Below are 24,281 nucleotides of genomic sequence, written 5' to 3'. Positions count from 1 at the left end.
AGTCAAGAAAACGTTAAGAATCTTGTTGTCTGCTATCTTCTACCCTTGCCTGGCAGTCACTTGAAACATGCGCATAGAGGGAGTAGCTGAATTACTACTATCTGCGAATTACTACTTCCGGTCTTTGGCTGCTACTATAATGGCAGCTGCTGTACGCTACCAGCACAGACAGGACAAAGAGCTGTTAATGCAAGTCTTTGCAATGGGTGCATCAAACCTAATTCACAAGTAATTCTCCGGTCAAAAATAAACGTAAGTCTAGTGGTGGAAAAATTACCCAAGTGTTATACTTGAGTCAAAGTAAAGATACCATAATAGTAAATGACAAGTACAAGTGATAGTCACCCAGTCAATTCTACTTGAGTAAAAGTCTAAAAGTATTTGGTTTTAAATATGCTTATGTAACTAAATAAATATAAATGCTCAAATATACTTAATAATTAAATTAAAAGTATGAATAATTAAAATGTCCTTATACTACGCAAACCAGACGGCATCATTTTCTTGTTTTTTAAATTTACGGATAGGCAGGGGCACACTCCAACCCTCACTTAATTTACAAACAAAACATTTGTGTTTAGTGAGTCCGCCAGATCAGAGGAAGTAGGGATGTCCAGGGATGTTCTCTTGATAAGTGTGTTTATTTAACCATTTTAAGTACTGCTAAGCATTCAAAATGTAATGAGTACTTTTGCATGTCGGAAAATGTATGGAGTAAAAAGTATATAATTTTCTTTAGGAATGTAGTAAAGTAAAGGTAAAAGTTGTCAAATATATAAATACTTAAGCAAAGTACAGATTCCCACCAAAAACTAATAAATGATTTAAAGTACTACTTAAGTATTTTACACCACTGCATAAGTCTTTCTTCTAAACTAAACTACAGCCAAATATACTGTATTTATAACTAACTCCCTTCTGTCTATGTAAATAACTTGTATACAATAAAATAAAAATGTTATTTCAAAATAACAGTAAACATAATGCTTTATAGCTACAATATAGCTAACATTAGCTAGCTAATGACAAGCTCATCTCTGCTGCCTGGATGCTTTCACGTTTCTCTCGTCTGGGTTTCTTGTTAGCAAGCAAATGGACAAGCAGTAGCCTGCTGCAGTAGTCAGACAACACAAATTACCAACATTTTATTTTACACTGCACAGATATTTGAAAACAGTCAGCCCTCGAATGCTAGCTAACGAACGTTAGTTGATTGTAACATTGACACTGTGTGTGCTGACTACAGGTTTAACTAACTTTAGTTGATTGTAACATTGACATTGTCTGTGTGCTGACTACAGGTATAACTAACGTTAGTTGATTGTAACATTGAGACTGTGTGCTGACTACATGTTTAACTAACGTTATTTGATTGTATTATTGACATTGTCTGTGTGCTGACTACAGGTTTAACTAACGTTAGTTGATTGTAACATTGAGACTGTGTGCTGACTACATGTTTAACTAACGTTATTTGATTGTATTATTGACATTGTCTGTGTGCTGACTACAGGTTTAACTAACGTTAGTTGATTGTAACATTGAGACTGTGTGTGCTGACTACAGGTTTAACTAACGTTAGTTGATTGTAACATTGACACTGTGTGCTGACTACAGGTTTAACTAACGTTAGTTGATCGTAACATTGAGACTGTGTGTGCTGACTACAGGTTTGGAGGCCACTCTACAGATGAACCCTCTATCCTGACACCTGGAGCAGTGCTGCAGGTAAAACGTGGTACATGATTAAACATTAAGGTGCAATAAGTTGTGTTGTCATGAATATATATATATACTCAACTACAGGAGAGAACATGATAAATATAATTTATTCCTCTTCTTTCTCAACTTTCACTCCATTTCTCTCTCGCTCTCTTTCTCCTTATCTAGCATCCGTTCCTCCACCCTACTGCTTCTGTCTGCATCTCCTCTCCCTGTCCCAGTACAGTCTGTCATGTCACGAGGGACTCTGTTTTTCATGATCCTCTATTCTCCGTGGCCCCTCTCCGAGCTGCATCTCTCCTCCCTGGACCATCGCCTAGCGACCGTGCTCAGAACCTTGAGCCGTTGCCAGGATCAACAGTGTAGACGTCATGGAGGAGGTGAGGATGATGTCACTCATTATAAGACCATGGTTACACCTGTGACACATGCAGGGTACACTCTTAGAAAAAAGGATTCCAAAAGGGTTCTTCGGCTGTCCCCATAGGAGAACCCTTTTGGGTTCCAGGTAGAACCCTTTTGGGTTCCATGTATAACGCCTTTGTAGAAAGGGTTCTACATGGAACCCAAAAGGGTTCTACCTGGAACCAAAAAGGTTCTATATGAAAAGGGTTCTTCAAAGGGTTATCTTATGGAGAAAGTCAAAGAACCCTTTAAGGTTTTAGATAGCACCTTTATTTTCTAAAAGTGTAGTGTTGCCACGCCCACTCGACGACAACACTTTAACCGTCAAACGAAATAGTCCTGGCGCATCACCATGGCGTTGAATAATTGTGTGACGTCGTTACATCGGCAAGCCACAAGACTGACGTAAGGACATTTGGAGTTCCTGGCATCATTTGTTTGGCTTCTAACTGTTAGAGAGGATAGCTGCATCCCAAATGTGAACCGACATTCGGTACCAGTCAAAAGTTTGGACACACCTACTGATACATTGTAGAATAACAGTGAAGACATAAATACTGTGATAATCATTTAGTAACCAAAAAAGTGTTAAACAAACCAAAATATATGTTATGTTTTAGATTCTTCAAAGTAGCCACCCTTTGCCTTGATGGCAGCTTTGCACACTCTTGGCATTCTCTCAACCAGTTTCATGAGGTAGTCACCTGGAATGCATTTCAATAACAGGTGTGCCTTGTTAAAAGTTAATTTGTGGAATTTCTTTCCTCCTTAATGTGTTGCCAATCAGTTGTGTTGTGACAAGTTAGGGGTGGTATAAATCAAATCGAACTTTATTTGTCACATGCGCCGAATACAACAAGTGTAGACCTTACTGTGAAATGCTTACTTACAAGCCCTTAACCAAAAGTGCAGTTCAAGAAAGAGTTAAGAAAATATTTACCAAATAAATGTAAGTAAAAAAATTATAAAAAGTAACACAACAAAATGACAATAACGAGGCTATATGCAGGGGGTACCGGTACCGAGTCAATGTGCGGGGGTACAGGTTAGTTGAGGTGATTTGTACATGTAGGTAGGTGTGAAGTGACTATGCATAGATAATTAACAGCAAGTAGCAGCAATGTACAAAACAAATGGAGGTGGAGGGTGGGGGGGTTGTCAATGTAAATATTCCGGTGGCCATTTGATTAATTGTTCAGCAGTCTTATGGCTTGGGGGTAGAAGCGGTTAAGGAGCCTTTTGGCCCTAGACTTGGCGCTCCGGTACCACTTGCCGTGTGGTAGCAGAGAGAACAGACAATTTTTTGGGCTTTCCTCTGACACCGCCTAGTATATAGGTCCTGGATGGCAGGAAGCTTGGCCCCAGTGATGTACAGGGCTGTACGTACTACCCTCTGTAGCGCATCTGAATGATGGCGAGCAGTTGCCATACCAGGCGGTGATGCAACCGGTCAGGATGCTTTCGATGGTGCAGCTGTAGAACTTTTTGAGGATCTGGGGACCCACGCCAAATCAATTCAGTCTCCTGAGAGGGAAAAGGTTTTGTCATGCCCTCTCCACGACTGTCTTGGTGTGTTTGGACCATGATAGTTCTGTCGTAACGTTGGCTGACTATCTTTCATTAATGTGATGACTCTTATATCAAATCATTTCTCCATGTGTAAGTATTACCTGATTAAACTAATCACGTAAACAGTAATTAACTAGGAAGTCGGGGCACCATGGGAAAATGCGTTCCATGATGTTTGGGTATAATGTCTGGCTCACGAGGGCGTGTCCAATGACTTGGTTAAGCCATATAAAAACAATCCTCTCGTTTAGAAGGCTAACATCACATTACATATTCTCAAAATTATTGTTATACTTACCGTAAATTCCGGACTATTAAGCTCACCTGAATATAAGCCGCACCCACTGAATTAAAAAATATAGATATATTTTGAACATAAATAAGCCGTACATGTCTATAAGCTGCAGGTGCCTACCGGTACATTGAAACAAATGAACTTTACACAGGCTTTAACGAAACACGTCTTGTAACAAAAATAAATAGGCTTTAACGAAACACGGCTTGTAAAAAAAAAAAATGTATCAGTAAACAGTAGCCTACCAAGAAAGTCATTGCTCCAGACCAAGCTCCCGTGCAGCAGCTCTATTTCCTTTTCCAACAGCCAGATCAATCGCCTTCAACTTGAAAGCTGCATCATATGCATTTCTCCGTGTCTTTGCCATGATGAGGGTGACAAAATGACTACCGTAATCAGAATGATGAGCGCGCTCGATTTAATCTAAACAGTTAACCAAAAAGTTGTTTGACCTTAACCCGTTCGGCAATTTCATTGGTCTAATGAAAGCTTCATGCCGCCAAAAAACTGAGCACGTCACAGAATGTGTTCTTTTTAAAAAAAAAATATTTGAAAGCGGGAAAAATCCATATATTAGCCGCGTCATTGTTTAAGCCGCGAGGTTCAAAGCGTGGGAAAAAAGTAGCGGCTTATAGTCCGGAAATTACGGTAATCATTTATTTTATACAACATTCAGATGCAAACCTCATAATTGAGAAGTGCATACAAACAAAGATACCGTAATGTGGTTGTGACTGTATTAACACTTTGCTTGTTTGATGGTTCGTCTGAGGGCATAGCGGGATTTCTTATAAGCATCCGGATTAGTGTCCCGCTCCTTGAAAGCGGCAGCTCTAGCCTTCAGCTCGATGTGGATGTTGCCTGTAATCCATGGCTTCCGGTTGGTACAGTTGAAGTTGGAAATTTACATACACCTTAGCCAAATACATTTAAACTCAGTTTTTCACAATTCCTGACATTTAATCCTAGTAAATATTCCCTGTTTTAGGTCAGTTAGGATCACCACTTTATTTTTAATTATGTGAAATGTCAGAATAATAGTAGAGTGATTTATTTCAAGCTTTTATTTCTTTCATCACATTCCCAGTGGGTCAGAAGTTTACATACACTCAATTAGTATTTGCCTTTAAATTGTTTAACTTGGGTCAAACATTTTGGGTAGCCTTCCACAAGCTTCCCACAATAAGTTGGCTGAATTTTGGCCCAGTCCTCCTGACAGAGCTGGTGTAACTGAGTCAGGTTTGTAGGCCTCCTTGCTCGCACACGCTTTTTCATTTCTGCCAACAAATTTTCTATGGGATTGAGGTCAGGGCTTTGTGATGGCCACTCCAATACCTTGACTTTGTTGTCCTTAAAACATCTTCGGGCTAGGGGGTGCTATCCTGAATTTCCGCCTGTCTGTAATGCCCAAAGTAAACTGCCTGTTACTCAGGCCCAGAAGCTAGGATATGCATATAATTGGTTGTATTTGATATTAAACACTTTGAAGCTTCTAAAACTGTTAAAATAATGTCTGCGAGAATAACAGAACTGATATGGCAGGCAAAAACCAGAGGAAATTTGTTATTTTTTGGAGCTCACAGGCCATTCCATTGTTAGCCTATTGAGTATACAAGAAAATTGCTCCCAGATTGCAGTACCTATGGCTTCCACTAGATGTCAAGTCTTTATACAAGGTTTCAGGCTTGTTTTTTGAAAAACGAACAAGTAGTTGTAGTTTATCCAAGGTGTTCCTCATTAGGAAAGTAGGCTTGTGGCGCATGAATGAGGGCTCGCTCTTCGTTATTTATCTTCCCTATTGAACATACTTCTTTCCGTCTTAAATATGATCATTTATTTACATATTATGGTACCTCGGGTTTGAATAGAAACGTTGTTTAACCTCACTAGGTTAGGGGGCACTATTTTCACCTCCGGATGAAAAGCGTACCCAAAGAAAACTGCCTGTTTCTCAGGCCCAGAAGCTAGGATACGCATATAATTGGTAGATTTGGATAGAAAACACTCTAAAATTTCCAAAACTGTTAAAATAATGTCTGTGAGTATAACGGAACTGATATAGTAGGCGAAAATCTGAGGAAAATCCATCCCGGAAGTGGGATTTTTTTATGTTTGTAGTTTTCCATGGACTGCCTATACAGATTCCAATGACTAAAGACATATCTTGCACTTCCTATTGCTTCCACTAGATGTCAACAGTCTTTAGAAATTGTTTCAGGCTTGTATTCTGAAAAATGAGGGCGTAAGACCACTCTGAATGAGTGGACCCTGCAGTGTCCCAGAGCTATTTACTGCGTGCGACCGAGAGTGCGCCTTTCTTGTTTTCCTTTTATATTGATGAAGCTATTTCTGAAGACATTTCTCCAAAAAGTACGATCTTTGTCCCCATGTGCAGTTGCAAACCGTAGTGTGGCTTTTTTAATGGTGGTTTTGGAGCAGTGGCTTCTTTCTTGCTGAGCGGCCTTTCAGGTTATGTCGATATAGGACTCGTTTTACTGTGGATATAGTTACTTTTGTACCTGTTCCCTCCAGCATCTTCACAAGGTCCTTTGCTGTTGTTCTGGGATTGATTTGCACTTTTCGCACCAAAGTATGTTCATCGCTAGGAGACAGAGTGCGTCTCCTTCCTGAGCGGTATGACGGCTGCGTGGTCCCATGGTGTTTATACTTGCGTACTATTTGTACAGATGAACGTGGTACCTTCAGGCGTTTGGAAATTGCTCTCAAGGATGAACCAGACTTGTGGAGGTCTAGAATTTTTTTCTTGAGGTCTTGGCTGATTTCTTTTGATTTTCCCATGATGTCAAGCAAAGAGGCACTGAGTTTGAAGGTAGGCCTTGAAATACATCCACAGGTACACCTCCAATTGACTCAAATTATGTCAAGTAGCCTATCAGAAGCTTCTAAAGCCATGACATAATTTTCTGGAATTTTCCAAGCTGTTTAAAGGCACAGTCAACTTAGTGTATGTAAACTTCTGACCCACTGGAATTGTGATATAGTTAATTATAAGTGAAATAATCTGTCTGTAAACAATTGTTGAAAAATTACTTATCATGCACAAAGTAGATGTCCTAACTGACTTGCCAAAACTATAGTTTGTTAACAAGAAATGTGTGGAGTGGTTGATAAATGAGTTTTAATCACTCCAACCTAAGTATATGTAAACTTCCGACTTCATCTGTACATCTGGTACAAGAACGGACAACACCTCACCAGCTCAAAGACTCTAGATAACTCCCTGATCCTAGACCCAGTCAGCAGTGAGGATGCAGGCAGATACTCCTGTGCTGTACAAGGCTACAATAATATCTACTCTCCTGAAGAGACTCTTACTGTTATTTGTAAGTATTTGTAAGACTTTTTTTCTATTGTGCTATTGACTGTACGCTTGTTTATTCCATGTGTAACTCTGTGTTGTTGTTTGTGTCGCACTGCTTTGCTTTATCTTGGCCAGATCGCAATTGTAAATGAGAACTTGTTCTCAACTAGCTTACCTAGTTAAATAAAAATTTAAAATAAAATACAAGAATCTCTACTCTCCTGAAGAGACTCTCACTGTTATTTGTAAGTATTTGTAAGTAAATGACAGTTTTAAACTTCACTTGTACTGTGTGTGCTCTTGTATTGAGTTGAGTTAATTTATACTCCTGAACTGGAAATACCCCCAAACTGCATCATGCTCCCTTTTTGGTGGCAGAGATTGTTAATACTTTAAGAGGGATGTCACATGTGTTTGCAAGACAGAGAATCTGAGATCTGATCTCCTTGCGAGCTAGTGAGGGAGGAAGCAGCAAGATGCTGGTTACAATCTTCTTACCATTTTACCAGCAGCGTACCACCCTGCATCCCACTGCTGGCTTGCTTCTGAAGCTAAATAGGGTTAGTCCCTTTTTTAATTTTATTTATTTAACTAGGGAAGTCAGTTAAGAACAAATTCTTATTTTCAATGACAGAACAGTGAGTTAACTGCCTTGTCCTGGGGTAGAATGACATATTTTTACCTTGTCAGCTCAGGGATTCGATCTTGCAACATTTCAGTTATTAGTCCAACGCTCTAACCACTAGGCTACCTGCCGCTCCTTGATGGGAGACCAGATACTGTTGGAGGACCACTAGGAGGCACTCTTCCTCTGGTCTGAAAAAAATATCCCAATTCCCGAGGGCAGTGATTGGGGACATTACCCTGTGTAAGGTGCTGTCTTTCAGATGGGATGTTAAACGGGTGTTCTGACTCTTTGTGGTTAGTAAAGATCTAATGGCACTTATCGTAAGAGTAGGGGTGTTAACCCCAGTGTCCCGGCTAAATTCCCAATCTGGCCCTCAACCCATCATGGCCAACTAATCATCTCCATTTTCCAATTGGCTGATTCTTCTCCCCTGTAACTATTCCCCAGGTCGTTGATATGAATTAGAATATGTTCTCAGTCAACTTACATGTTAAAATAAGGGTTAAATAAGAAAAATATAACCCTCCTTTCGTCTCCAACACCAGATCCTCCAAGGAAATCACTCCGGGTCAGTCAGTCCTTCTGGTAAAATAGTGGAGGGCAGTTCAGTGACTTTGACCTGCAGCAGTGACGCCAACCCACCTGTGGACAAATACACTTGGTACTTTCAAAAAAGGACTTTAACCAAATGGATTCGAACAGATCTACAACATCACCAACTTCAGGTCTGAGGACAGTGGACATTACCACTGTGAGGCCTGGAATAAAATGGCATCTAAGAACTCTACAGCTCTGATGATTATTATAACAGGTACAGTTTAATCAACAATGGTCTGTCTTTACATAAAAATACACAGTTCAAGCTCATTATTTGCTCATAGTCATTACATTTAAAGCTCATTGAGAAACATTTTAAGCAATGTATTTGTTGGCTTATAGCAATAATGTATTTTTCTTGTTTTAAGTTTATTAGAGCATCTATGTACTAATTTCCTCCACATTTTTGTTTAGTGAAACAAATTTCAGTTATGACTGCAGTTGTAGGAATCATAGTTCTGGTTCTCATCCTTTGTCTCTGGTTACATGTGGTTCAGGTGAGAATATTTCTAAGACTTTCCTTTCACTTTATCATTTTCATCCATCCATCCATCCATTAATTAATTAATATAAAACAGGAAGAAGGACTCCAAATCCACCTCTGACGTTAAAGACGCAGCAGACGATGGACATGTGAGTTCAGATCAAATAGTATTTGTTTTCTATCAGATTTATTTCATTGGTTGATTAATCTTGCCTGGCACAAAAAAAGCAATGGAATAGTTCCAAGGTCTGCTTATCTTGTCTGTACTCTCTCTCCATCAAGGAGACTGTAGTCCCATGTATGACAACATCTCAGGCATGGCCATGACCCTACTGCAGCACAGAGAGCAGACAGAGGTGAGCAGGATGACAGTCACTACACCACCGTCCACGTCTCTTAGTTCAATAACCAGGAATTGCCTCTGCATTCCACTGTCCAACTGCCTCAACCCCAGAAAGAGGATGAGGATGTCCAGTACGATGTTGTGAAATTCAACTCCCCCAGGGCAGCCCCACGGTAAGTAAGTCCAGACATTACAACATCTCAGATAATTTCAAAATTATATGGTTCTTGTGCTTGACAGCTAGGAATGCGTACAATACTTTTATGTTAAGAAGACCAGCAGTTGTTTGGTTTAAATGTATTAAGATGTACAATGACTTCAAAGTTGTTTGGGTTAAATGTATTAACATCTATACAGACTACACTGTGCCTGAGGAAGGCCCCCATCATCAAGGACCCCACACACCCCAGCCACAAGCTGTTCATACCCTTACCGTCGGGTATCGGAGCATGAGGTCTGATGCCAACTGGCTCAGAGAGTTTCTATCTACAAGCCACCAGACTGCTTAACACTTGAACCAAGAAGAACTGAACACAAGATGATCTTTGTTGCGTCCCAAATGGTACCTTGTTCCCTCTAGTGCACTGTGTAGTCATGGGTCGTGGGCTATTGGCTTGAGAATGAGCTTTGCTTTGTATATCTGAAAGGGAACAAGACAATACCAAACTTGTCATTCTTTAGCTCTTTGTGTGTGTTTTAGCGAGAGGAAAATGTTGTCCATAATGTTTTAGGTCATCATGGGTGATGGCACAACAAATTGGGGAATCATTACTGTAGCTTCAGTAATGTTAACTTCCCTGGGCTAGCGTCCCACCCTAGTCAACAGCCAGTGGAATCGCGTGGCGCGAAATACAAATACCTCAAAAATGCTATCAAATCAAATCAAATCAAATTTATTTTTATATAGCCCTTCGTACATCAGCTGATATTCTCAAAGTGCTGTACAGAAACCCAGCCTAAAACCCCAAACAGCAAGCAAAGCATGTGAAAGAAGCACGGTGGCTAGGAAAAACTCCCTAGGAAAAACTCCCTAGAAAGGCCAAAAACCTAGGAAGAAACCTAGAGAGGAACCAGGCTATGAGGGGTGGCCAGTCCTCTTCTGGCTGTGCAGGGTGGATATTAAAACAGAACATGGTCAAAATGTTAAAATGTTAAAATGTTCATAAATGACCAGCATGGTCAAATAATAATAATCATAGTAGTTGTCGAGGGTGCAACAAGCACGTCCGGTGAACAGGTCAGGGTTCCATAGCCGCAGGCAGAACAGTTGAAACTGGAGCAGCAGCACGGCCAGGTGGACTGGGGACAGCAAGGAGTCATCATACCAGGTAGTCCTGAGGCATGGTCCTAGGGCTCAGGTCCTCCGAGAGAAAGACAGAAAGAGAGAAAGAGAGAATTAGAGAGAGCATATTTAAATACACACAGGACACCGGATAAGACAAGAGAAATACTCCAGATGTAACAGACTGACCCTAGCCCCCCGACACATAAACTACTGCAGCATAAATACTGGAGGCTGAGACAGGAGGGATCAGAAGACACTGTGGCCCCATCCGATGATACCCCCGGACAGGGCCAAACAGGCAGGATATAACCCCACCCACTTTGCCAAAGCACAGCCCCCACACCACTAGAGGGATGTCTCCAACCACCAACTTACCGTCCTAAGACAAGGCCGAGTATAGCCCACAACGATCTCCGCCATGGCACAACCCAAGGGGGGGGGGGGGGGGCGCCAACCCAGACAGGAAGACCACGTCAGTGACTCAACCCACTCAAGTGACGCACCCCTCCCATGGACGGCATGGAAGAACACCAGTAGGCCAGTGACTCAGCCTCTGTAAAAGGGTTAGAGGCAGAGAATCCCAGTGGAAAGAGGGGAACCGGCAAGGCAGAGACAGCAAGGGCGGTTCGTTGCTCCAGCCTTTCCGTTCACCTTCACACTCCTGGGCCAGACTATACTTAATCATAGGACCTACTGAAGAGATAAGTCTTCAGTAAAGACTTAAAGGTTGAGACTGAGTCTGCGTCTCTCACATTGGTAGGCAGACCATTCCATAAAAATGGAGCTCTATAGGAGAAAGCCCTACCTCCAGCCGTTTGCTTAGAAATTCTAGGGACAATTAGGAGGCCTGCGTCTTGTGACCGTAGCGTACGTGTAGGTATGTACGGCAGGACCAAATCGGAAAGATAGGTAGGAGCAAGCCCATGTAATGCTTTGTAGGTTAGCAGTAAAACCTTGAAATCAGCCCTTGCCTTAACAGGAAGCCAGTGTAGGGAGGCTAACACTGGAGTAATATGATCAAATTTTTTGGTTCTAGTCAGGATTCTAGCAGCCGTATTTAGCACTAACTGAAGTTTATTTAGTGCTTTATCCGGGTAGCCGGAAAGTAGAGCATTGCAGTAGTCCAGCCTAGAAGTAACAAAAGCATGGTATAACTATAACTTCAATTTCTCAAACATATGACTATTTTACACCATTTTAAAGACAAGACTCTCGTTAATCTAACCACATTGTACAATTTCAAAAAGGCTTTACAGCGAAAGCAAAACATTAGATTATGTCAGGAGAGTACCCTGCCAAAAATAATCACACTGCCATTTTCAAAGCAAGCATATATGTCACAAAAACCAAAACCACAGCTAAATGCAGCACTAACCTTTGATGATCTTCATCAGATGACACTCCTAGGACATTATGTTATACAATACATGCATGTTTTGTTCAATCAAGTTCATATTTATATCAAAAACCAGCTTTTTACATTAGCATGTGATGTTCAGAACTAGCATACCCACCGAAAACTTCCAGTGAATTTACTAAATTACTCATGATAAACGTTCACAAAATACATAACAATTATTTTAAGAATTATAGATACAGAACTCCTTTATGCAATCGCGGTGTCAGATTTTAAAATAGCTTTTCGGTCAAAGCACATTTTGCAATAATCTGAGTACATAGCTCGGCCATCACGGCTAGCTATTTTGACACCCACCAAGTTTGGCACTCACTAAACTCAGAATTACTATTAGAAAAATTGGATTACCTTTGCTGTTCTTCGTCAGAATGCACTCCCAGGACTTCTACTTCAACAACAAATGTTGTTTTGGTTCCAAATAATCCATAGTTATATTCAAATAGCTCCGTTTGGTTCGTGCGTTCAGGTCACTATCCGAAGGGTGACGCGCGAGCGCATTTCGTGACTAAAAATGTCAAAATATTCCATTACCGTACTTAGAAGCATGTCAAACGCTGTTTAAAATACATTTTTATGCTATTTTTCTCGTAAAATAGCGATAATATTCCAACCAGGCAACGTTGTATTCATTCAAAGGCTGAAAGAAATAAATTGAGAATTCTCGTGAATGCGCATCTCAGTCTCACTGTCCCCAGGCTGACCACTCACAAACTCTGCTGCTATTCTTTTCCCAGAGACAGCAGACACCCCATTCCACTTTCTGGCGGCTTTAGAGAGCCATTGGGAGCCTTAGAAAGTGTCACGTTACAGCACAGATGCTGTATTTTCGATAGAGATGCAACAGAAGGACAACAAATTGTCAGACAGGGCACTTCCTGTATGCAATCTTCTCAGGTTTTGGCCTGCCATATGAGTTTTGTTATACTCACAGACACCATTCAAACAGTTTTAGAAACTGTAGAGTGTTTTCTATCCAAATCTACTAATTATATGCATATTCTCGTTTCTGGGCAAGAGTAGTAACCAGTTTAAATCGGGTACGTTTTTTATCCGGCCGTGCAAATACTGCCCCCTAGCCCCAACAGTTAATGTACAAGACTATACAACCACACTGTTTTTCACTTCAGAACCTATTCAGACCTTAGATAAGTTGACTTCACATGGACATAAATAAAAAAATGTTCAGTCTACTTATCTCATCTGAATTGGGCCCTTCATACACATCTTGCTATTAATAATGTTAAAACAAATGTCAATTATTTTGTAAAATGCTCAATTAAAATTACTTTCATTTAGGGTTGAACTATCCTCTTGAATAAAAGTATATGATAAAACTGGGCTTGATTTCACCCCCCAAAAATGTAACCTTTATTTAACTATGCAAGTCAGACAAATTCTTATTTACAATGACGGCCTACAATGACGGCCTACACTCAGTACGCTCCATGTATTAAATAGCAGCTTTATTTAAGAGGCCTTACAATAAAGGTACACAGTGATTTAATCATCACATCCCATCTGTAGTATTTTAGGTGTTATCACCTATAGAATAACTAATAATAACTGGACAGGAGGGAGCAGCTCATTTGGGAAACTTTACTAATCCAAAACATGGTAGTACAACACAAGGGCATGTTTGAGGCAGCACATTCTATCAACGTATTAAAGTTAAGAGCTCACAGGATTAACCAATCAGGTAAGTGAAATTCGTATCTTGGTAGACTACCATGTTAATAGACCAATCTATTACACCATCCATCCACCAGACTAGAATAGACCTACACATAGTCTGTGTCTGAAATGGCATCCTATTCCCTATATACTGTCAGGTGACATTTCAGATGCAGTCATCCTCTCTAACAGGTAAAAGCCAAACAAATGATGTCAGGAACTCCAAATGTCATTAAGTCACTATTGGGGATTGTCAATGCAATGACATCTCACAAATCATCATCGCCATGGTGATGCTCCGTGACATAATTTATTTGGATGGTTGAAGTGTTGTCGAGAAGTGGGCGTAACAACACTACACTCTTTGGAAAAAAGGTGCTATCTAGAAACTTAAAGGGTTCTTCAGCTGTCCCCATAGAGAACCCTTGGAAGAACCCTTTTGAGTTTCAGGTAGAACCTCGAACCTCGAACCGGGTTATCAGAAGGGGGAAAGGAGAAGATTAATTGAGTGTCGTCTGCATAGCAATGATAGGAGAGACCATGTGAGGATATGACAGAGCCAAGTGACTTGGTGTATAGCGAGAATAGGAGAGGGCCTAGAACTGAGCCCTGGGGGACACCAGTGGTGAGAGCACGTGGTGCGGAGACGGATTCTCGCCACGCCACCTGGTAGGAGCGACCTGTCAGGTAGGACGCAATCCAAGAGTGAGCCGCGCCGGAGATGCCCAACTTGGAGAGGGTGGAGAGGAGGATCTGATGATTCACAGTATCAAAGGCAGCAGATAGGTCTAGAAGGATGAGAGCAGAGGAGAGAGAGTTAGCTTTAGCAGTGCGGAGAGCCTCCGTGACACAGAGAAGAGCAGTCTCAGTTGAATGACCAGTCTTGAAACCTGACTGATTTGGATCAAGAAGGTCATTCTGAGAGAGATGGCAAGAGAGCTGGCCAAGGACGGCACGCTCAAGAGTTTGAGAGAAAAGAAAGAAGGGATACTGGTCTGCAGTTGTTGACATCGGAGGGATCGAGTGTAGGTTTTTTGAGAAGGGGTGCAACTCTCGCTCTCTTGAAGACAGAAGGGACGTAGCCAGCGGTCAAGTATGAGTTGATGAGCGAGGTGAGGTAGGGGAGAAGGTCTCCGGAAATGGTCTGGAGAAGAGAGGAGGGGATAAGGTCAAGCGGGCAGGTTGTTGGGCGGCCGGCCGTCATAAGTCGCAAGATTTCATCTGGAGAGAGAGGGGAGAAAGAGGTCAAAGCATAGGGTAGGGCAATGTGAGCAGGACCAGCGGTGTCATTTGACTTAACAAACAAGGATCGGATGTCATCAACCTTCTTTTCAAAATGGTTGACGAAGTCATCCACAGAGAGGGAGGAGGATTCAGGAGGGAGGAGAAGGTGGCAAAGAGCATCCTAGGGTTAGAGGCAGATGCTTGGAAGTGGTATCCTATGACGCCATAGCTAACTAGCATGCTAGCATCCAATAACACACGGTTAGCACCAATACTTGGTTACAACGAACTACCAATGGATCATTCGTGTCCGTGTTTAGTTCCTTTCATAACGCAGAAGTAATGAGTATGGTGGGCTGAATTTCCTAGACATTCCTACCTTAAACAATACTTTATAGATCAATTTGATAAAACACTTCATAAGAAGACCCACTTCTATGTGGGACTGCATTCCTCATCATGTCTTTTCTACTTTTGGTGGCCTTAACTTCATGTTGGTATGCAATTATAATATTGACAAAGTTCCAGTGAAGCTCCGCTTTTCATTGGCAGGTTTTCTAGTCATGGACCTTCATTTAGAAGCATAATTTCTCTCCACACGTATATTATATCTGGAATAATCAGCACATATTGTATAACAATACATCTTTGTTTTTAGAATATTGGTTCAGAAATAATATCCTATTGGTGAGACAACTTGTAAATGCAGAGGGTCTTTTACTTCATTATGACTCATTCTTTTCACTTTACAAGATCCCTATAACGCCTAAAGAGTTTTCAATTGTTTTAGTCTCCATTCCCTCAGGTGTTGCTTTATTATGCAGGAACATGTTAAGACCCTCAGAACCTACCTTCGATTACCGCTGTTGACTCAACAGTAGTAAAGATTTGTTTTTGTTTTGGTCCGTTCAACAACAGAGCGGTACTTGCCTTGTATCAACAAGATTTTGTATCTATCTATATACTTTATGTCATGCCTTACTGGAATCGTTTTATTGATAATATCTGTTGTCTCACACATACTACTTACTAACACAATTAAGGAAGTTTATTATAAAATTATTCATTCATATTACCCTGCCAACAACTATATGAAGAAGTACAAAGAAATAGATACATTCAAAATGTACTTTTTGAAATGACCACCCAGAAACAGTGTTGCATCTTTTTTTTAATGGTATTCATGTAAAGAATCTGTGGCAAGACATCAGTAGATTTATAATGGAACAAATTCATGAAGATTTTACACATGGAGAGATGTACTGCATGAATTCTTTACCTACGATAGAAATCATTTGGATGGATATTTTTCTTCTTTGTTCACCCGCCGTGCAGTAGGTGGCGGCAATAGGTGTAGTCTGCCATAAAACCCTAAAGCGGAAAAGGACAACAACAAATTGTTGACTCGGACAGCAGTTCATATCATACAAAGGATGGATCGAGTAAGTCTGGTTTTAACATTATATGCCCGCTGTGTTGTATAAAATGTCTAGGCCTAGTTATCATCTTTGAACCTCCACATTGCTGTGTTCTGTTTGGGGCGGCAGGTAGCCTAGTGGTTAGAGCGTTGGGTCAATAACCGAATCCCCGAGCTGACAAGGTAAACATCTGTCGTTCTGTCCCTGAACAAGGCTATTCATCCATTGTTCATAGGCCGTCATTGTAAATACGTTTTTGTTTCTATATCGGACTTTCCTAGTAAAATAAAGGTTACATTTTTTTTAAAGTAGCCTACAACTATATCATTTGTATTGTAACGACCCTGGGTTTATAAGCGCGGATATCGACTCTACCGCTTGAGCATGCTTTTGCGGCATTCTATAGCTAGTTGGACTTCGGGATAGAAGGTCGAGGGTTCGAGACCTGCTCCCTACTTGTTTCATTACAGTATGTATTATAGATCCCCATTAGCTGCCTACGCAGCAGCTACTCTTCCTGGGGTCCAGCAAAATTAAGGCAGTTCATACAATCATGTTTAGAAATCTGTGACTATGACCTAATTCTCTCCTCCCTCCCGAAGAGTGCACATATTCACATTCCTTCACTGATTTCTTACACATTAGCCATTATTTTACCAGATATTCAAGTGGCCGTTCTAACAAAGAAAATAAATGGCTGCAGTCCAAACACGTAGTTTTCCCCTTGGTGGTATCCCCGTCGAAACCGGATGCAGTTTGATTGCCATCTTAAGGGAGGTCTAACATTGGCCCTAGATTTAGCTTGAAGGAGCGAGTGAACAACGGGGTTGATATGACCCACAATTCATTGCAAACTGTAGTCACATGTCAAACTCTGGTGGCCGCTAAGTGTAAAATTTTATCAGCAACCTGCATTTTCAGTATCTCAGTAAAAATATTAAGCTAGCTTGCAATTATAAAAATATATATTAGTGTTGGCAAATTGGGTTAGTTTTGTAGTGAGGAGTGCAATTCTGAAATGTATTGGAATAAATGACCAAACTATGAAACTAGCTAGCCAGCTACGGGTAACTGTAGCTAGCTACCTGACAGGAGTGCAAGTGTTGGATTTTCCAGTACCTATACTGTTTTCTTAGAAGTAGTAAGCAGAATCGATATAGGGTTAACCATTAGTATATGTGTAAGCAGAACCAATGTGTTTGTGCAAGCTGAGTCAATACAGGCTTAACCATTCTGGGTCATGCCTGGTCTTCTGAAGGCTATTGGACATGCACATTAGTTAATCATTTACAGGAACCACTAGACATGTACTTGTATTAGGAAGGTACAGTTGAAGTCGGAAGTTTACATAGACCGTAGCCAAATACATTTAAACTCAGTTTTTCACAATTCCTGGCATTTAATCCTAGTAAAAACTCCCTGTCTTAGGTCAGTTTGGATCACCACTTTTTTTTAAGAATGTGAAATGTCAGAATAATGGTAGACAATGATTTATTTCAGCTCTTTCTTTCATCACATTCCCAGTGGGTCAGAAGTTTACATACACTCAATTAGAATTTGGTAGCATTGCAATTAAATTGTTTAACTTGGGTCAAACGTTTCAGGTAGCCTTCCACAAGCTTCCCACAATAAGTTGTTGAATTTTGGCTCATTGCTCCTGACAGAGCTGGTGTAACTGAGTCAGGTTTGTAGGCCTCCTTGCTCGCACACACTTTTTCAGTTCTGCCCACACATTTTCTATAGGATTGAGGTCAGGGCTTTGTGATGGCCACTCCAATACCTTGACTTTGTTGTCCTTAAGCCATTTTGCCACACCTTTGGAAGTTTGCTTGGAATCATTGTCCATTTGGAAGAACCATTTGCGCCCGAGTGTTAACTTCCTGACTGATGTCTTGAGATGTTGCTTCAATATAAAAAAGCGATAATATTCCGACCGGGAAAGCGTGTTTAGGTTCACAGACGAAAGAAAATAAAACATGGGGTCGACTCGTGCACGCGCCTCAGCCCATTGTCCTCTGATAGAGCACTTGCCAAAAGCGCTAATGTGTTTCAGCCTGGAGCTGGAATTACATCATTCAGCTTTTTCCCGCCTTCTGAGAGCCTATGGGAGCCGTAGGAAGTGTCACGTTACAGCAAAGATCCTCAGTCTTCAATAAACAGAGTCAAGAAGCTCAAGGAATGGTCAGACAAGCCACTTCCTGTAAGGAATCTTCTCAGGTTTTTGCCTGCCATATGAATTCTGTTATACTCACAGACACCATTCAAACAGTTTTAGAAACTTTAGGGTGTTTTCTATCCAAAGCCAATAATTATATGCATATTCTAGTTACTGGGCAGGAGTAGTAACCAGATTAAATCGGGTACGTTTTTTATCCGGCCGTGCAAATACTGCCCCCTATCCCCAACAGGTTAACAACTAAAGGCTTTCAGCTGAGCCACTTACTGTGAGTGGTCTTATTCTCTCCCCTTTCACAATAGAAGCCTGAAACAACTTTCTAAAGACTGTTGACATCTAGTGGAAGCCTTAGGAAGTGCAATCTGACCCCATAGACGCAGGATATTGGATAGGCAATCACTTAAAAAAAACTACAAACCTCAAATTTCCCACTTCCTGGTTGGATTTTTCTCAGGTTTTTGCCTGCCATATGAGTTCTGTTATACCCACAGACATTATTTGAACAGTTTTGGAAACTTTAGAGTTTTCTATCCAAATCTACTAATTATATGCATATTCTAGCTTCTGGGCCTGAGAAACAGGCAGTTTACTCTTGGCACGCTTTTCATCCAAACTTCCCAATGCTGCCCATTTTCCCAATGAAGTTAAACTTCAAGATTTCCACCAAGGACGTTGCCTCCGATTATCACTCTCCCTCGCTTGGGCAAGGGACGTTTTAAGGTACACTCGGATGTAAAACGCAATTCAAGGGCTGAGGTCTGTTCAGTTTGAAACGCCACTTGAAGGCTATCGAGAAGAGTCAAGATCAGGTGGGACGATTACAGCCAATGAGAGGGCAGATATGCATGTTTTCACTAGTTGCCACAATGTCAACCATCTATATCATATTTTTATTTATTTATGGTTAGGCATAAAGTTTGTGTTTTCAAGTTAGGGTTAAAATCACATTAGTTGTAGAAATGGGTGGGGTTTATGGCTTTGTTTGTGGTAACTAGTGACGACCAGGTACTACTTCCATAGTTTTTTCTCAAAGTTGCTGGGATGTCACGTGTCCTACTTTTACCAATACACTCCTAACAACCTACTCGTTACGAAAATGTATGTATGATCAAATAAGCCAGAAGCCAGATTTTGGGCCCTATTGTCCCTCTTGCTTCTCCTCTTCTGCTCTGTTTTGATAGGAAATGACTGGTACAAGAAATATGGTGGAAACTAGCCCATGCCTCCACCAATCCAATGCTCTTAGATTTGTGGGTTGTAGTGAACGATTGAACATTTCAGGTAAAATGAGATATTTGAGGGTTGCACCCAAATCAGAGGTTTAGACTGAATTAATACAATATTTGGTTTAATGATCAACTGTAAACTTCTTGTGGCCAACAGGACAAAGCTAGCCCGTCCCCCTCCACCCTCCAGGAGTCCCCAGGTCGACTGCCTCTCCGTACTTTACTACTGGTTCTGGTCGACTGTAGGAAAACACCGGGGCAGAGTGGAACTGAGAGACGAGAAGGAGAAGAGGAAGATGGAGATTTTATTTCATTAAGTAAGAACCATGGTGTGTGGATTAGTCTGCTTCTGTAACAATTAATTGGTTAATTATATATTGATGAAAATATTTGGTAGTTCCACACAAGTTTGAGAAGTGTAACTTGGTCCCCCCCAAAAATGTTTGATTTAACCTAATTTTGACATTCTTTCATGAAGAGCACATGTTCAATTTCATAACATGTTTTCCCATCTCGAGGTTATATGAAAATACATACTGTATTAAGTGCCAATGTGCTAAATAAAGTAACGGGATTACTGAAAACAACAAAACCACTAGTTTACAGTGGTAAAATAGCCCTTTAAATCAGCCACAAATGTGCTTATGACATGGGTAATGGAAGCTAGTTTTGTTCCACAGGGAGTGGAAATTGAATGCTAGCTTCACACAAAAAAATTATTCTACCATACCAATTTCTGGGTAAAATGGTTCACTTGCTCAGTTTTCTACAAAAAACAACATAGAATCGATAAGACTAGAACCAGCTCACCTGCTTTTACTCTATGATTTGACATTCAGTGTTTCTTTTGCCCAAAAAATGTCAGGAACAGTTTCACCATATTAAAACATGGGTTGATCTTAAAATGAGGGACAGATGTAAATGAATCACTAATTACATGAAATAAATAATGTTCAGAAATGACTGTCGAAGTAACCAAATAACTAGGGCTTTACATGCACACTCATAATTTGACATTAAACTAGTTATGGCAGTAGGCCGAGTATGGCATTAGTCATGTAAACACCTTACTCTGCTTATCTTAATTGGTGTAAGGTAATAACCGAAGTAAGGATACGCCTTTAAAAATACCTGGTTTTCTGAACAATCTGTAGAATGATTAGGACATGTAAACACCTTAATCAGAGTTATAGAGGTGTGTTTAATCTGTGCATGTGCTAACACAAGCAGCGCAAGCTTCATTCTTTTGCTCGAGTGCAGTGACTTCAGGAAAAACTGAAAGTATACAGCTTAGAAATAGTTTTCACATACAAACTATATACTGCTTCAAAATAATAACATAGTCGCTGTGGTAGAATGTTTATTTTGATTGGCAATTTTCAGCATTTATCAAAGTCCCGTCAGGTAGCCTGATTTCAGATGTGTCCATGTAAACAGGTTTTTTAGGGAAATTGTTACTTCAAAGCATGTCAACGTTTAAATCAAACTCTTACACTAATTGACTATTCACAATAATCATATTATTCTGCGCTTGTAACTTTACTCAATGATGGTAAAACTTGGAGAAATTATTGTATTAGTTGGGTTAAAATCTTTCTAGAAGTTACACAGGGTTGACGGAGCGACTTCAGAATTTTCAAAATTCAGAATTTTGTCACTTTAGCAAGTCTTTATTCATATTATTTAATAACAGATGTAAAATGTAATACTGGTGCACAATTTCTACTGGAAAAATATAAAAGGGAAGCAAATGGCATTCATTTCAAGGAAGGACCCATCTGTTTATGGACCCATATTTGCAAAATCGAACTATTCAATGTCTTTGTTTCACAGGGGACATCCCTAATCGTTGCTCTCTTAGAGGGAGGGGCTTATCATCTGGAGAGCCTCAACAACATCATGATGCTGACAAGAAAGAGAAGAGTCTCTCCAGACCAGAACACCTCAAGAAACACCAGCATAGAGGTATAGGGAAGAAACCTCACCACTGCTGCTCTGACTGTGGGAAGAGTTTTGCTAAACAGGACTTGACAATTCATGAGCAAATTCACACTCTAGAGCATGCATCTAAAACCTTAAAATATCATCTGAGAATTAATTCAGTGGAGGGACCTTATACCTGCTTTGATTGTGGGAAATACTTAAATCAGTCAGGAGCCCAGACTAAACACAAACACACAGGAGAGAAGCCTTATAGCTGTGATCAGTGTGGGAAGAGCTTCAATCACACAGGAGCCCTGACTAGACACCAACGCATACACACAGGAGAGAAACCTTATAGCTGTGATCAGTGTGGGAGGAGCTTCAATGAGTCAGGACACCTGACTAAACACCAACTCATACACACAGGAGAGAAGCCTTATAGCTGTGATCAGTGTGGGAAGAACTTCAATCAGTCAGGACACCTGACTAAACACCAACGCATACACACAGGAGAGAAACCTTATAGCTGTGATCAATGTGGGAAGAGTTTCAGTGACTCAGGATCCCTGATTACACACCAACGCATACACACAGGAGAGAAGCCTTATAGCTGTGATCAGTGTGGGAAGAGCTTCAATGAGTCAGGACACCTGACTAAACACCAACGCATACACACAGGAGAGAAGCCTTATAGCTGTGATCAGTGTGGGAAGAACTTCAATCAGTCAGGACACCTGACTAAACACCAACGCATACACACAGGAGAGAAGCCTTATAGCTGTGATCAGTGTGGGAAGAGTTTCAGTGACTCGGGATCCATGATTCTACACCAACGCATACACACAGGAGAGAAGCCTTATAGCTGTGATCAGTGTGGGAAGAGCTTCAATCAATCAGGAGCCCTGACTACACACCAACGCATACACACAGGAGAGAAGCCTTATAGCTGTGATCATTGTGGGAAGAGCTTCAGTCGATCAGGAACCCTGAGCAAACATCAACGCATACACACAGGAGAGAAGCCTTATAGCTGTGATCAGTGTGGGAAGAACTTCAATCAGTCAGGACACCTGACTAAACACCAACGCATACACACAGGAGAGAAACCTTATAGCTGTGATCAGTGTGGGAAGAGTTTCAGTGACTCGGGATCCATGATTATACACCAGCGCATACACACAGGAGAGAAGCCTTATAGCTGTGATCAGTGTGGGAAGAGCTTTAATCATTCAGGAACCCTGAGCGAACACCAGCGCATACACACAGGAGAGAAGCCTTATAGCTGTGATCATTGTGAAAATAGCTTTGCTCATTCAGGGTCACTGAAAAAACACCAGAAAGCACAATCATGTTTTCTTTCATCTCGTTTCTCTCCGGCACCGGTTCCAGATCCCTAAATAACAATTCAATAGAAAACATCTTGTAAAGAGTTATCCGTCGCCCATTCTCTAACAGCTTAAGTCTGATTACCATGGTAACCTGTGTAGCATAATATGCAGCTCTGGATCCCTATGTTTCAATCGTCTTTGAGTAGGAGTGGTGTGTGTGTGTGTGTGTGTGTGTGTGTGGTGGGGGGGGGGGGGGGGGGAGTTCAGAGCTGTATCTTATTTTATTAACTCATATTATCCATTAAATAATGTTTCACCAATAGTAGGTGTATATTCATGTGTGGGGGAAATGTTGTCTGAAGAGAGCTCTTTGAATTGTACATCTTGTCTCATAAATCATTGGTTCCTGTAGGTGCTGGGTGGAGATGTGAGGGGGAGACAGTCAGACCTTTTGGCAGAATGCCCAGAATATGTTCTATAAGTTACATGCAGGAATCAAACGTTAAGGATGAATAATGTAAATCATGCAAATATAACTTTTCTGTTTAAGAAGTATATAAGAGAACTAACTTGACTGCCCCGAAAGAGCTCCTGACCAACGTGTACTATGGTGCATTACGTTTGTTGCAACCTCTCCAGCTTGCTGATAATAAAGAATGATTCATTTATGTTTGACTTTGAGTCCCTGGTGGTAATTTCCATGACATGTTTTCAATACATCAATAAATGAAACCCATTATCTTATGTGAAGGAGATGTCGCACTGCATGAGGCAAATGGTGGTCACACCAGATACTCACTACCTTTTTTAAAGTTATCTGTGGCCAACAGATACATATCTGTTTTCCCAGTCATGTGAAATCCATAGATTAGGGCCTAATTCATTTATTTCAATTGACAGATTTTTTTCACCTATGTAATATATAATCATCTTAAGTATCAATCATTAAAACTTCTTATGGCTTGGGGGTGCTATTTTCACGTCCGGATTAAAAGTGTGCCCAAAGTAAACTGTCTGCTACTCAGGCCCAGAAGCTAGGATATGCATATAATTAGTAGATTTGGATGGAAAACACTCCAAGTTTCTAAAACACTGATGTCTGTGAGTATAACAGAACTTATTTGGCAGGCGAAACCCCAAGGACAAAACATCCAGGAAAAATAAATGTTGAGGTCACTCTCTATTCAATGGAATTTCATTGAGAATCTAGAATTCTAAGGCAGTTGCTTGCAGTTCCTATCGCTTCCA

The 24,281-nt window shown here is 40.7% G+C and overlaps 1 protein-coding gene across 9 annotated transcripts; it reads left to right on the top strand.

The window, feature by feature from the left end:
• Positions 1-23,708, top strand: LOC106597953 (uncharacterized). Of its 9 annotated transcripts, none has more exons than XR_014379656.1 (9): positions 1-252; positions 1,671-1,728; positions 1,891-2,102; positions 4,764-4,871; positions 7,191-7,873; positions 8,487-8,752; positions 9,117-9,171; positions 9,305-9,538; positions 9,723-10,041. XR_014379656.1 is itself a non-coding variant. In XM_082958703.1 (5 exons), exons 3-5 carry the CDS (start codon positions 2,094-2,096, stop codon positions 23,100-23,102), a joined length of 1,668 nt encoding a protein of 555 aa, XP_082814829.1. In that variant the 5' UTR covers positions 5-252; positions 1,671-1,728; positions 1,891-2,093; the 3' UTR covers positions 23,103-23,708. The 9 variants fall into 9 exon arrangements, 4 of the variants coding, with proteins under 4 accessions (XP_082814829.1, XP_082814830.1, XP_045546931.1 ...); XR_014379653.1 differs by having other exon boundaries at positions 4,764-7,335; positions 7,826-7,873; XR_014379655.1 differs by adding an exon at positions 8,953-9,035 and having other exon boundaries at positions 4,764-7,873.
• The last annotated feature ends 573 nt before the right edge of the window (positions 23,709-24,281 follow it).

Source organism: Salmo salar, chromosome 12 (assembly GCF_965601325.2).
Source record: "Salmo salar chromosome 12, fSalSal1, whole genome shotgun sequence".
NCBI lineage: Eukaryota > Metazoa > Chordata > Actinopteri > Salmoniformes > Salmonidae > Salmo > Salmo salar.
Note: the sequence above shows the minus strand (reverse complement) of the source record. Positions and strands in the feature narration are given on the sequence as shown.

What these genes read in the sequence shown, in the direction of transcription:
- LOC106597953 (XM_082958703.1), top strand. An exon ending in TTCATTAAGTAAGAACCATG is followed by an intron (nt 20,112 to 21,615) that starts GTGTGTGGATTA and finishes TTTGTTTCACAG; the next exon opens with GGGACATCCCTAATCGTTGC.